General features: G+C 47.8%; 1 protein-coding gene across 5 annotated transcripts in view; it reads left to right on the forward strand.

Annotated features, from left to right (window-relative positions):
* Nucleotides 1-14,499, forward strand: part of KATNB1 (katanin regulatory subunit B1) — a 38,955-nt gene that overhangs the window by 9,068 nt on the left and 15,388 nt on the right. For all 5 annotated transcript variants that reach the window (XM_056525359.1, XM_056525357.1, XM_056525355.1 and 2 more), the window contains exons 4-5: nucleotides 1,493-1,610; nucleotides 1,762-1,862. In XM_056525359.1, the coding sequence (XP_056381334.1) occupies nucleotides 1,493-1,610; nucleotides 1,762-1,862 (219 nt within the window). The remainder of the gene's footprint in view (nucleotides 1-1,492; nucleotides 1,611-1,761; nucleotides 1,863-14,499) is intronic.

Here is a 14,499-nt window from a genome sequence, read left to right on the forward strand (position 1 = left end):
TTATACACCATAAAGTGCACTGTGTAAGAACGAAACCCTATTTTTCCTATTTTCAATCCACAAATACAACTTTCAGGTTTTTGCCTTAGATTATCTTGTAATAATAAAGGGGTTGTCTGGAAAAGAAACAACTTGTCTATGGTGTCAAAAAGTATAATAAAGCACAGATCTTCTATTATCATTCATGATGACTGGTCACAGGCTGTGAATGCAGAGAGCTCTCCTCTCCCCCCCCGTCTGCTCATGGAGAGACCATTGATATGAAAAGGGACCTCACATTACTGCTTATAAGATTTTAAGACAGAAAACTTTTTTTTTTTTTTTTTATAAACCAGCAGTGAGCCTGTTCTGAGGGAAACTACTGTGACTGAGAATGGCTTCCTTCTGCCTTAAAAATCTAATGAGCAGTAATATGAGCTCTCCTTTTCATATCAATGGACTCTCCCTGAACAAACAGGAGACGATGGGAGTATAGGTTGCTTTTAGAGAGTGACGGGAGAGAGTAGAGCTGATATGGAGAGATCTGTGCACTATGGCTAATAACATTATATTAGTAAGTTACCTTTTTATACTTTTTGGCACCATACACAGGTGGTTTCTTTCTTCGGGCCACCTCTTTTAAAGGGGTACTCCGCTGCCCTGTGTCGGAAGCTCCGCTCCCCAGCGTCCGGAAGTTTATTGTTCCGAACGCTGTGTGCGGGCTTCCATGTTCAGGGCCACCCCTCGTGACATCACGTTCGATGGCCGTCACGTCCCCTTCCCATAGACTTTCGTTGAGGGGGTGGGTGTGACATCACGAAGTGGGTGGGCGTGATGTCACGAGGGGCAGCTCTGAACACGAAAGCCCGCACACAGCGTTTGGAACAATAAACTTCTGGACGCTTGGGAGCGGAGCTTCCAACACAGGGCAGCGGAGTACCCCTTTAAAGAGAATCTGACAGCTGGTTCATCCGCACTAAACCCAATATACTGGGTTATAGTGCAGGTGAAGAGCCATAAAATGAGGGGTCACTTACTTACGTTATGATTAACTTCATAAACATCCATAACTCTGCACAAATGTAATGAAAATAAGTGACCCATCATTTTACAGCTCTTCACCCACACTATAACCAAGATGTCATTACAGAGGACAACTGGTCCAGCAAAAAAAAACAAGCCCTCATAGGTGGAAACATTGAAACAGGGCTTTTAAAAGTCGAGGAGGTGAAAATGTACAGGTCAAGAGGGGTAAATGTACAAGCATTTCTGAATTCTCTTGGTAATGACCGTCTTATGGCTTCCACTAAGGCGGTCTGACATGCTCAGTTCAGCTGCAATCTCCTGGTCTGTCCTGGAAATAATAACCCCTAAGCGCCACTGTGCATGTAAGCAGGTTGGATTGTGGGAAAGCACGTGTACCCCACCCTTCACCACCATCATCCTCATCATCCAAGCCCTGTATGCCACCAGTACTCTACCCTCTATAACATGGCTCATGTGTATGTTTCAGAGTCTGACAGGACACACATCCCCAGTGGAGAGTGTCCGCTTCAGTGCATCTGAGAAGCTAATTGTGGCTGGATCTCAGTCTGGTTCTCTGCGGGTGTGGAACATGGAAGAAGCTAAAAGTAAGTGTGTTACCGGATTCACAGATGTATGTATGTATGTATGTATGCTGTGTATGTTGGTTGTGTGTGTAAAACTGACATTGTTTCTACCTGTTTCTGTAAAATGTATGACCTTCTTCTTTTTATTTTTTCCCTTTTTTTTTTTTCTTAGTACAAAGGACGTTAATGGGGCACAAGGCTAACGTGTGCAGCCTAGATTTTCACCCATATGGAGAATTTGTGGCATCCGGGTCTCTGGACACAAATATTAAGGTGCAGTGTTATTAACCTATTGTTTTTTACATCTGAACCCTAAACAGACTACATAGAGAAGTGTTTCCCAACCAGTGTGCCTCAACAATATCAACTGGCTCCAGAATGTTAAACAGATTTGTAAATTACTTCTATTAAAAATTTTTTATCTTTTCAATAATTATCAGCTGCTGAAGTTGAGTTGTTCTCATAAGTACTGAAAGGATTAAGATTTTTTAATAGAAGTAATTTACAAATCTGTTTAACTTTCTGGATCCAGTTGATATATAAAAAAAAGTTTTCCTGGATAACCCCTTTAAGATCCCTACTGTCCAGTTGACTAGATGTGCTCTACTCTAAGTCTATAGGGCCCTTCTAGCACAATTGGACAGACACTGCAGTGAGTCAGGGAGTGAAGCACATGAACACATGCTTCTTCCCTCTCCTTCAAATGAATGGTGGGGGGCTGAATGGTGGTTGTAGTCTGTTACCATTGAGACACACCTTAAGTTTTCAAAACAAAGTCATTTTTGGCAATGATTCCACTAAGTTGTAAAATTGTTCTTCAGAAATACCTACCGATGTGGACAGGATAGCTTCTGCATATCAGTTTAACCCCTTCCCGCTATTGGACGTATGCATACGTCCAGGCGAATTACACGTTCGCGCAAATGGACGTATGCATACGTCCAAGCGATCTCCTGCTCTGCCGCGGGCAGCGCAGGAGATCGCGGGTGGGACTCAGCTGTCAATCACAGCCGGAGTCCCACCGCAGCTGCCGGGGCCGCGATCGCGCCGGTCCCGGCAGCATTAACCCCATAGATGCCGTGATCAGTTCTGATCACGGCATTTATAGTGTTTGCAGGGGGAGCGCTCTCCCCCTGCCCATCAACGGCGGCGCAGCGATAAAATAAGGGGGAGCGGGGGTGTCCAAGACACCCTCGATCCCCCTTGAAGAGATAGGAGTGAGGTGGCAGGGTTGCCACCCCTCCTATCCCTGCTATTGATCGGCCGAGCAATAGCAGACTGGGGGCGGGGGGGGGTTAAAGTTCGGTTCCCCCCCCCCCGCTATGCCCACCCATCGGTGTCCGGGCACAGCGGGGGGAACCGTGTAGTAGCGGCGGTCACTTACCCGGCGGCGGAGCTCCAGATGACGGCGGCGGCTGTGATCACGGCGGCGGTGGAGGTGAGTATGACGCCGCGTGTCCGGGAGTCTGTTGCCTAGCAACATCTGCAGGGCGACAGTTTAGAGAGTGGTCTCTAAACTGTCGCCCTCCAGATGTTGCAAAACTACAACTCCCACCATGCCTTGACAGCTGTTTGCTGTGTTGGCATGCTGGGAGTTGTAGTTTTGCAAGATTTAGAGGGGTTCAGGCTAGAGATCACTGACAGTGGTTTCTAAACTGTAGCCCTCCAGATATTACAAAACTACAACTCCCAGCATGCCCAGACAGCAGTTTGCTGTCTTAGCATGCTGAGATTTGTAGTTTTGCAACATCTGGAGGGCCACAGTCTAGAGACCACTGTCAGTGATCTCCATACTGAACCCCTCTAAATTTTGCAAAACTACAACTCCCAGCATTCAGGAACAGCAAATGGCTGTCTCGGCATGCTGGGAGTTGTACTTGCGTGCCTCCAGCTGTTGCATAACTACATCTCCCAGCATTCCCTTTGACAATCAGTACATGCTGAGAGTTGTAGTTCTGCAATAGCTGGAGGCACACTGGTTGGGAAATACCGAGTTAGGTAATAGGTTCTATTACCTAACTCAGTATTTTCCAACCAGTGTGCCTCCAGCTGTTGCAAAACTACAACTCCCAGCATGCACGTTCTGTCAGTGCATGCTGGGAGTTGTAGTTTTGCCCCCCCCCCCCATGTGAATGTACAGGTTACATTCACACTGGTGGCGGATTACAGTGAGTTCCCTGCTTCAAGTTTGAGCTGCAGCAGCCGCAGCTCAAACTCCTAGCGGGAGACTCAGTTTAATCCGCCGTCAGTGTGAATGTAACCTAAAAACACTACACTACACTAACATAAAATAAAGAGTAAAACACTACATATACACACGTACACTGCCCCCCCCCCCCACCCCACCCCTTCCCCCCCAATAAAAATGAAAAACGTATCCTACAGCAGTGTTTCCAAAACGGAGCCTCCAGCTGTTGCAAAACAAAAACTCCCAGCATTTCCGGACAGCCATTGACTGTCCAAGCATGCTGGGAGTTTAGCAACAGCTGGAGGCACCCTGTTTGAGAATCACTGGTGTAGAATACCCTTATGTCCACCCCTATGCAAATCCCTAATTTAGGCCTCAAATGCACATGGCGCTCTCACTTTGGAGCCCTGTCGTATTTCAAGGCAACAGTTTAGGGCCACATATGGGGTATCGCCGTACTCGGGAGAAATTGCCTAACAAATTTTGGGGGGCTTTTTCTCCTTTTACCCCTTATGAAAAGGTAAAGTTGGGGTCTACACCAGCATGTTAGTGTAAAAAAAAAAACATTTTTGTGCACTAACATACTGGTGTTGCCCCATACTTTAAAATTTCACAAGCGGTAAAAGAAAAAAAGCCTCCAAAATTTGTAATGCAATTTCTCCTGAGGACGGAGATACCCCATATGTGGGCGCAAAGTGTTCTGGGGACGCACAACAAGGCTCAGAAGGGAGAGTGCACCATGCAAATTTGAGGTCTAAATTGGTGATTTGCACAGGGGTGGCTGATTTTACAGCGGTTCTGACATAAGTGCAAAACAATAAATACCCACATGTGACCCCATTTTGGAAACTACACCCCTCACGGAATGTAACAAGGGGTACAGTGAGCATTTACACCCCAAAGGTGTTTGACAGATCTTAGAAACAGGGGTCTGTGAAAATGAAAAATAACAAGATCCGTCAAATGCCAGTGGGGTGTAAATTCTCCCTGCACCCCCTTATTACCTTCCGTGAGGGGTGTAGTTTTAAAAATGGGGTCACATGTGGGGGGGTCCACTGTTCTGGCACCACGGGGGGGGCTTTGGAAATGCACATGGCCAAATTCTCTCTCCAAAAGCTCAATGATGCTCCTTCTCTTCTGAGCATTGTAGTTCGCCCCCAGTGCACTTCACGTCCACTTATTGGGTATTTCCATACTCAGAAGAGATGGGGTTACAAATTTTGGGGGGTATTTTCTGCTATTATCCCTTGTAAAAATGTAAAATTTGGGGGAAAACAAGCATTTTAGTGTAAAAAAAATAATTTTTTTTTTTTACATATGCAAAAGTCGTGAAACACCTGTGGGGTATTAAGGTTCACTATACCCCTTGTTACGTTCCCCAAGGGGTCTAGTTTCCAAAATGGTATGCCATGTGTTTTTTTTTTTTTTTTCTGTCCTGGCACCATAGGTGCTTCCTAAATGCGGCATGCCCCCAGAGCAAAATTTGCTTCCAAAAAGCCAAATGTGACTCCTTCTCTTCTGAGACCTGTAGTGCGCGAGCAGAGCACTTTTCATCCCCATATTGGGTGTTTTCTGAATCGGGAGAAATTGGGCTTCAAATTTTGGGGGGTATTTTCTGCTATTACCTTTTTCAAAAATGTAAAATTTTTGCTAAACCAAGCATTTTTGGTAAAAAAAAAAAATTTTTTTTTTACATATGCAAAAGTCGTGAAACACCTGTGGGGTATTAAGGCTCACTTTATCCCTTGTTACGTTCCTCAAGGAGTCTAGTTTCCAAAATGGTATGCCATGTCGTTTTTTTTCCTGTCCTGGCACCATAGGGGCTTCCTAAATGCGACATGCCCCCCGAGCAAAATTTGCTCTCAAAAAGCCAAATATGACTCCTTCTCTTCTGAGCATTGTAGTTCGCCCGTAATGCACTTCAGGTCAACTTATGGGGTACCTCCATACTCAGAAGAGATGGGGTTACAAATTTTTGGGGGTATTTTCTGCTATTAACCCTTGCAAAAATGTAAAATTTGGGGGGAAACACACATTTTAGTGAAAATGTTTTTTTTTTTTTTTTTTTTACATATGCAAAAGTCATGAAACACCTGTGGGGTATTAAGGCTCACTTAATTCCTTGTTACGTTCCTCAAGGGGTCTAGTTTCCAAAATGGTATGCCATGTTTTTTTTTTTTTTTTTTGCTGTTTTGGCACCATAACGTACTCTCCAAAATCCCCTTGTCGCTCCTTCGCTTCTGAGCCCTCTACTGCGCCCGCCGAACAATTTACAGAGACATATGAGGTATGTGCTTACTCGAGAGAAATTGGGCTACAAATTCAAGTATAAATTTTATCCTTTTACCCCTTGTAAAAATTCAAAAATTGGGTCTACAAGAACATGCAAGTGTAAAAAATGAAGATTTTGAATTTTCTCCTTCACTTTGCGGCTTTTCCTGTGAAACACCTAAAGGTGTTAAAACACTTACTGAATGTCATTTTGAATACTTTGGGGGGTGCAGTTTTTGTAATGGGGTCATTTATGGGGTATTTCTAATATGAAATTCCACTTCAAATCCACTTCAAACCTGAACTGGTCCATGAAAAATAGCGAGTTTGAAAATTTTGTGAAAAATTGTTAAATTGCTGCTGAACTTTGAAGCCCTCTGGTGTCTTCCAAAAGTAAACACTTGTCAATTTTATGATGAAAATATAAAGTAGACATATTGTATATGTGAATCCAAAAAAAAAAAATATTTGGAATATCCATTTTCCTTACAAGCAGAGAGCTTCAAAGTTAGAAAAATGCAAAATTTTAAATTTTTTCACCAAGAAAGGATGCAAGTTACCACAAAAATTTACCACTATGTTAAAGTAGAATATGTCACGAAAAAACAATCTCGGAATCAGATTGATAAGTAAAAGCATTCCAGAGTTATTAATGTTTAAAGTGATAGTGGTCAGATGTGCAAAAAAGGGCTGCGTCCTAGAGGTGAAAATGGGCTGTGTCCTTAAGGGGTTAATGTACTGACAAGATATGAACAGCATGTTTCAACTTATCCGAGAGATGAGGTAGAATGAGATCTGGGGACTTTGAAGCCCAGAGAAGCAAGGGCAGAATCTTATGTTCCTGAAACCAATCCATGGCTGTTCCCTTGAATGGTGCATTGTCCTGCTTAAAATGCCCTTCTGCCATAGGGTAAACAGCTGCCGTGATAGTGTGCACTTAATCGGCCACAATAATGTCCAAACATCCTTCCAAAGCTATCAGAGGACCAAGAGTGTGCTCAGAGAACATTAGCAAAGAACAACAGAAATCTGGATTTATCTGACCAACCAGACAATGTTTTTCCTCTGCTCAGTAATCCAATTGTTGCACTCCATTTCCCACCGGAGTCTCGCCTTTACGTTTTCCTTAGACCAGTGTTTCCCATCCAGGGTGCCTACAGCTGTTTCAAAACTACAACTCCAGCATGCCCAGACAGCCTTCGGCTGTCTGGGCATGCTGGGAGTTGTAGTTTTGCAGCAGCTGGAGGCACCCTGGTGTGAAAAGAGTACCTTAGACCGTATCACAACCAAGCCAAGGAACAACACGTGCATTGTTAGTTGAAGCATCAGCATTGTAATTCTTCTGAAGTGTTCTTGATTCTTAACATCCTCCTCTGATCCCTTTTAATAAGTGCCCTTATTTACTGGAGTGTAGGTTTCTTTGTGGGTTTTAATTCCCTACAATTTATTTTCCACGGTATTTACTAAGGTTTCCCTACATTTTCCACTTTCCCTACACTTTGTTTTTTTTTTACTCATGCTCTGATCTGTGGGGTTTTCCTCAGCTCAAATCCACCACATTTTATGTGGAAACCTTAGTAAATATGTTGGGTTTTTGTGAAAATGTTGGGAACACGGCCCTTTTTGGAGACCAAGCCCCCTTTCCACGGTGAACACGCCCCTTTTCGGGTTTTCTTAGCAAAAAGGAGATTTTTTAACACTTACCATAAAATCTTTCTCGAAGCATCCATTGGGGGACACAGACAGTGGGTGTATGCTGCTGTCTCTAAGAGATGTGACACTATGGCAACAAAAACAGTTGGCTCCTCCCAGCAGGATATACCCACCTTCAGGCTCTGAGCTAATCAGTTTAAGTTCCAGAGCAATAGGAGGAGACCAATAGGTCAAAGAAAGACCCAAAAACTGTCCGAGAACCAGAAGAAAAAACATAATTGAACACACCCTTGGACAGAGAACCAAGGAAAATCCCAAAAGGGAGGGAGCTGTGTCCCCCAATGGATCCTTCGAGAAAGAGATTGTATGGTAAGTGTTAAAAAAAATCTCCTTTTCTCTATCGGCTCCATTGGGGGACACAGACAGTGGGCCGTACCAAAGCCGTCCCTTGGGTGGGCAGATAAGCAGTTAGGCAGACGGCCGTTCCGTTCCACTGCCACCTGCAACACTTTACGGCCCAAACTAGCATCAGCCAATGCGAAGGTATGAACTCGGTAGAACCTCGAGAAAGTGTGCAAAGACGACCAGGTAGCCGCCTTGCAAATCTGCGAGGCCGAGGCTCTATTCTGGAGAGCCCAGGATGCCCCAAAAAAACGGGTAGAATGAGCCACAACCCTGAAAGGAGGAATCTTCCCCTTACAGCAATAGGCCTCCGAAATGGCAGACCGAATCCACCTAGAAATGGTGGCCTTGGAAGCAGGTTGTCCCTTGCAACGACCTTCTGTGAGGACGAAAAAGGAATCACACTGACGAAACGAAGAAGTGATGGAGAGATAAGACCGAACAGCCCGAACTACATCCAGCTTGTGTAGTATAAACACCATTGACCAAGGGACAAAACCCTGGGTCACTAATACCCTTCTTAATCCCACCCCCTAAAACTTAACTTTTATTAAATTTTTATTAAAGTCACAATAATAATAGTGATATGGTGATCAACTGAATTAAAATGAACCTCCTTGTGTATATATATATATGTATAATTGATGAACTATGAGCTAGTTGCTTCCTAATAGTTTGTCATAGCCAGTGATCTGCAGTCTCACTGGTTAATAAGACACAAGGGAGGTTGTGATAAAAACTGAATATGCCCCCTCTACATGTTTCGTTGCAGCAGACGTTGCTGCTGCAACGAAATATGTAGAGGGGGCATATTCAGTTTTTATCACAACCTCCCTTGTGTCTTATTAACCAGTGAGACTGCAGATCACTGGCTATGACAAACTATTAGGAAGCAACTAGCTCATAGTTCATCAATTATACATATATATATATACACAAGGAGGTTCATTTTAATTCAGTTGATCACCATATCACTATTATTATTGTGACTTTAATAAAAATGTAATAAAAGTTAAGTTTTAGGGGGTGGGATTAAGAAGGGTATTAGTGACCCAGGGTTTTGTCCCTTGGTCAATGGTGTTTATGTTTAATTGACCATAACCCATTCCGGGGTAAATAATTGCAGCTTGTGTAGTAAGCGCTCCTTAGGATGAGAAGAAGCAGGACAAAAAGACTGGAGGACAATGTCCTCATTGAGATGAAAGGCCGAAACCACCTTAGGCAAAAAGGAGGGATCTGGCCGGAAAACAACCTTGTCTTGTTGGATCACCAGAAACGGAGAACGGCAGGAGAGAGCTGCCAATTCAGACATCCTCTGGATGGAGGTGATAGCAACAAGAAACTATACTTTCCAAGAAAGGAGGCGGAGAGACACCTCTCTAAGGGGCTCAAAGGGTGCACCCTGGAGGGCACTCAGAACCAAATTCAAGTCCCAAGGGGGAGAGGGTGACAGATAAGGAGGAACAGCATGCGTCACTCCTTGAAGGAAAGTCCGGACATGAGAATTAGAAGCCAGGGGCCGCTGGAAAAGAACAGTAAGGGCCGAAACCTGACTTTTTAAAGGAACTGAGAGACAACCCTAGTTCCAACCCCGACTGCAAAAAGGAGAGAAGACACGGGGAACCGAGAAGGTTACCGGGGAGAAGTCTTGAGCTTCACACCAACGAAAATAAGACGGTGGTAAATTCTTGCAGAGGAGGGCTTACGAGCCTTGAGCATGGTGTGAATGACTTGGGAAGAGAACCCGCGGGCCCTCAAAACCGCGGCCTCAACCGCCACGCCGTCAAATGCAGCGACTGTAAATTGCAGTGGCAAAGAGGACCCTGAGAGAGCAGGTCCGGACGGAGTGGAAGGCGCAGTGGAGTGTCGTCCAGGAGCCTGACTACGTCGGCGTACCACGACCTTCGTGGCCAATCTGGAGCTACCAGAATGGCGGGGACGTCCTCTGCCTTGAGCTTCCTCATCACCCTGGGAAGGAGCGGAAGAGGAGGGAACAGATAGGGTAGGGCAAACCCCGCCCAAGGAATCACTAGGGCGTCCACGGCCAGAGCCTGAGTGTCCCGGGACTTGGACACAAAAGGAAGGATCTTCCGATTGTGCCGGGACGCTAAGAGGTCCATGTCCGGAATGCCCCAGAGGTCGCAAAGTTGTGCGAAGACCTCTGGATGTAGAGACCACTCGCCGGGGTCGGGTGAGGACCGACTGAGGAAGTCAGCTTCCCAGTTGAGCACCCCCGGAATGTGAATCACCGAAATGGCCGGAACCTTGCTCTCCGCCCAGGTGAGAATCTTGGTCACCTTGGCCATGGCTGCCGAGCTGCGAGTGCCGCCCTGTCGATTTATGTACGCCACGGCCGTGGCGTTGTCTGACTGAACGCGGACAGGATGGGACTGAAGACGGGACTCCCAATGAAGAAGACAAAGAAGAATTGCCCGTAATTCTAATATGTTTATTGGAAGAAGGGTCTCCTGGGGAGTAGAGAGTCCCTGAACCGTCCAATCCCTGAACACGCCGCCCCAGCCCGACAGGCTGGCATCTGTTGTACAACCTGCCAGTGAAGGGGAAGAAACGACCGCCCTTGGATAAGGGGGGAACGGAGCCACCAGAGCAGAGACTGACTGACCCTGCATGGGAGAACAATCTGACGATCGGGGGACAGAATCGCCAGTTGAAGGGGGCGGTAATGAAACTGGGCAAATGGTACGGCCTCCATAGTTGCCACCACAAGACCCAGGACTTCCATACAAGTGCGGATGGAGACTGATACCTGGGACCGAAGGGAGCGGACCCCCGACCGGAGCGCCAGACGTTTGTCCGGCGGAAGATAAATCCGGGCAGATGCCGTGTCGAATTGAAGTCCCAGGAAGGTTAGAGACTGGGTAGGGCGGAGGACTGACTTGTCCCGGTTGACCATCCACCCGAAGCAAGTCAGAGTGTGGAGAGTGACGTCCAGATTCTCCAGAGTCTGGGCTCTGGTTGGAGCCTTGATGAGAAGGTCGTCCAGATAGGGTATCACCGAGAGTTCCCCTCGACCGTAACAGGCCCATCACTTGCGCAAGGATCTTTGCAAAGACGCGAGGAGCCGTGGCTAGACCAAAGGGGAGAGCTACAAATTGAAAGTGCACCTCCGGAACCGCAAAGCGGAGGTACCGATGATGGCCTGGGAATATTGGCACATGGAGCTAGGCATCCTTGATGTCCACTGATGAAAGGAACTCCCCTTGTTCCAGGGACGCCACCACCGAACGGAGAGATTCCATTCGGAAGTGGCGGATGAGAAGGTGATGGTTGAGACGCTTGAGGTCCAAAATTGAACGCACAGATCCGTCCTTCTTGGGAACCACAAAGATTTGAATAGAAACCCTGAAACCGTTCCCCTGGAGGAACGGGAACAATAACCCCCTGAAGAAGCAGAGACTGTAGAGCCGCTCGAAATTGCTTCGCCAGAGGAGGAGACCGGGGGGCCCGGGAGCGAAAAAAGCGATCCCTCGGAAGGGAGGCGAATTCGATCCGGTAACCATTGGACACCACATCCCTGACCCAAGAGTCCTGAATGTGAGAGGTCCAAATGTCTCGAAAAAACGAGACGACCTCCCATCCGAGAAGAAACCGCGGGTGGGGGCCTCACTTCATGCAGAAGTGGGCTTGCGGTTGCCTGATTTGGGCGCAAAGCGGCTGAACCGGTTGGAGTCCGACTTCCAAGACGGGTGTGGCCGGAACAAGGGAGCCTTCCTGTCCTGCGAGGGCGCCTGCCCGGACCCTTTGCTGGAGCCAGGGGTCCGAAAGGAAAAGGGCTTCCTTTGGGAAGTAGGACGAGCCTTATTTTGAGGTAACAAGGAACTCTTACCTCACGTTGCCTCAGAGATAATTCCATCAAGGCGTTTGCCTAAAAGACGGCCGCCCGTAAAGGGAAGCTCAGTGAGAGACCTTTTGGAAGCGGCATCCGCATTCCAAGCTTTAAGCCACATAGAGCGGCGGAGAGCCGCTAGGTGACCCACAGCAAAAGCAGAACAACGGGCTGCCTGCATGGAAGCTGTGCACAGGAAGTCCCCAGCTTTAGAGCATTGGAGAGCCAGAGCAGATAGATCCTCCGGGGGGGATCCCGCTAAGATATACTGATGGAGCTTTTGGCACCACTCCGCCAGGCCCTTGGACACCTATGTTGAGGCGAAGAAGAGCCAGCTGCTTCAAGGATTCTACCTTCTTATCCGTGGGATCCTTGAAGGCAGCTGCATCTGCCAGAGGCAGTGTAGTCGCCTTAGAGATCCGGGAAATTGGTGGATACACTGAGGGAGGGGAAACCACCTTGGTGACAAGGTCCTTGTCAAATGGATAACGTTCTTGAATTGTCTTGATTCCCGGAAACCTCTTGTCTGGATGTTTGCATGCGGTTTCCAGAATGTCGTCAGTCAGCGTGAGAGCTAAACCTTTTGAAGTGCTGGCTTAGCATGATGAAAGCATACTCCTGGATTGACATCCGAAGATCCTGGGTCCTCTAAGTGAAAGGTGTCTCTTAGGGCTGTCACCAAAGAGTTCACCGTTGCAATTGAGTCCGAGCGGTCCTCTGAGTCAGATGCCGGTTCGGAAGCCTCGTCCACCAGTTCACCAGGGGAATGAGAATGAGTAGAGGCAGTCCTGGAGGGGGGCGGCTCTGGCGTGGCAGAGCGGCGACTCCGAGAACGTCCTCTAGACCAGATGACCAGGGGGCGGGACCCACGAGGGAAACGCTCACGTCTATCTGAAGAGTCAGACGAGGCCCCCCTAGGAGGCTTGTGAGAGCGGGAAGTATGTGGAGACGAGGAACGGGCCCTTCCAGAGGTCCTGTGCAGGGAAGACCCCTTCAAGGCGGACACCACTTCCCGGGAGGCCTCAGCCACCAAACGGGAGACTTTGGTCAAGTCAGCCATATACTGGGACAGGGAAGAAACCCAGGCTGGTGGAGTGGCTGAACCCACCGGGACCGAAGGGACATCCGGGGTACCAGGGGGTCTGGGGGAGCAGTGGAGCAGGCAGGGCAAGTGGGCTCAGCAGAGCCAGACATCTTGGTATTACAGTGCTTACAGAGATAGTTCCAGGTTTCTGTTTAGAGGAAGGAACAGCTCTGGATACGGACATAATGTAGAAAGAAGGATAGCAAGAGAGGGGCGTGCCTGAAGCAAGGCACTCACTAACTGACCCCTTCTAACTGAAAATCTCACTCACGGCACTGATTGGGGGCTGCTTCGTGCCTCTGAGAGCTCCTAGCCCTGTGGGTGGCGCTATAGACGGCCTTAAAGAACTGTCATGGCGCCCGCTCCTTGTCCCGAGCGCACCAGATGGCCGTTTTATGCTCCCGGGGGAAGAGAGCGGGTGGACAAAGTGCCGGCAGAGACTGCCGGTGAAAGAGAAAGTAAGCCGGCGCTGAAGCCGACAAAACGAACGTAAACCGGCGCTTAGAGCGTCTGGCCCAATACAGCGCCGCGGCTGACAGCCGCATATAAGGCGCTGACATGGTAGCACAAGCACACACATATAAGTGAAGTGCACCAAGCACACACACACACACACACACACACATAAGTGTAGTGCCCCATAAAAAATGCCCCCTCAGGTACCACTGCTCCCCCAGAATAAAGTACAGCCCTTGCATAGGCTAGCCCATAAAGTTTAGGTGGGCCAAAACAGGGGGTCTCCAGAGGTTGCGAGTTCGTACCTATGGAGAAAAAGGGGGGAAAGTACTTACCTCAGGCAGAAGAACTTACCTAATGGAGTCTTCAGTGAAGTCTTCAGTCACCTTTAATTACCTGCATCACGCCTGGCTGCTATGCGCAAGCGAGGCGAGCAGGGAAATAGGGGGACCCGGACCCATGAGGTACCACCCAAGCGCTGACCGTTGGCGAGGGGGGGTTAACAGCGCATATACGCAATGTCTGTGCCCCCTCACTCGCAATGGGGAAACGGGCAACCGCAGTCCCTGAGTCCCCACCTGAAAACAGAAAAGAAAAGGAATAAAAAACTAACACGTCCCTAACTAGGAAAACAAAAAAACAGAAGACCTGGTCCGGAGCAAACCAGACCCGTCCATCTCCTTCAGACACTAAGCTTAAACTGATTGGCTCAGAGCCTGAAGGCGGGTATATCCTGCTGGGAGGAGTCAACTGTTTTTGTTGCCATAGTGTCACACCTCCTAGAGACAGCAGCATACACCCACTGCCTGTGTCCCCCAATGCAGCTGATAGAGAAATGGAGAGTTAGTCGGGGTTTTTTCAATTCTGGAACAAAATCTGGCGCAGACAGAATTTCTGCCGCAATGTGACAGAATCTGGCGCATAACCCGACAAAACATGTCGGGTTTGCAATAGTAAATGAGGGCCAATGGGGGAGATTTATCAAAACCTGTCCAGAGGAAAAGTTGCT

The sequence above is a fragment of the Hyla sarda genome, chromosome 6, assembly GCF_029499605.1.
Source record: "Hyla sarda isolate aHylSar1 chromosome 6, aHylSar1.hap1, whole genome shotgun sequence".
NCBI classification, from domain to species: Eukaryota; Metazoa; Chordata; class Amphibia; order Anura; family Hylidae; genus Hyla; species Hyla sarda.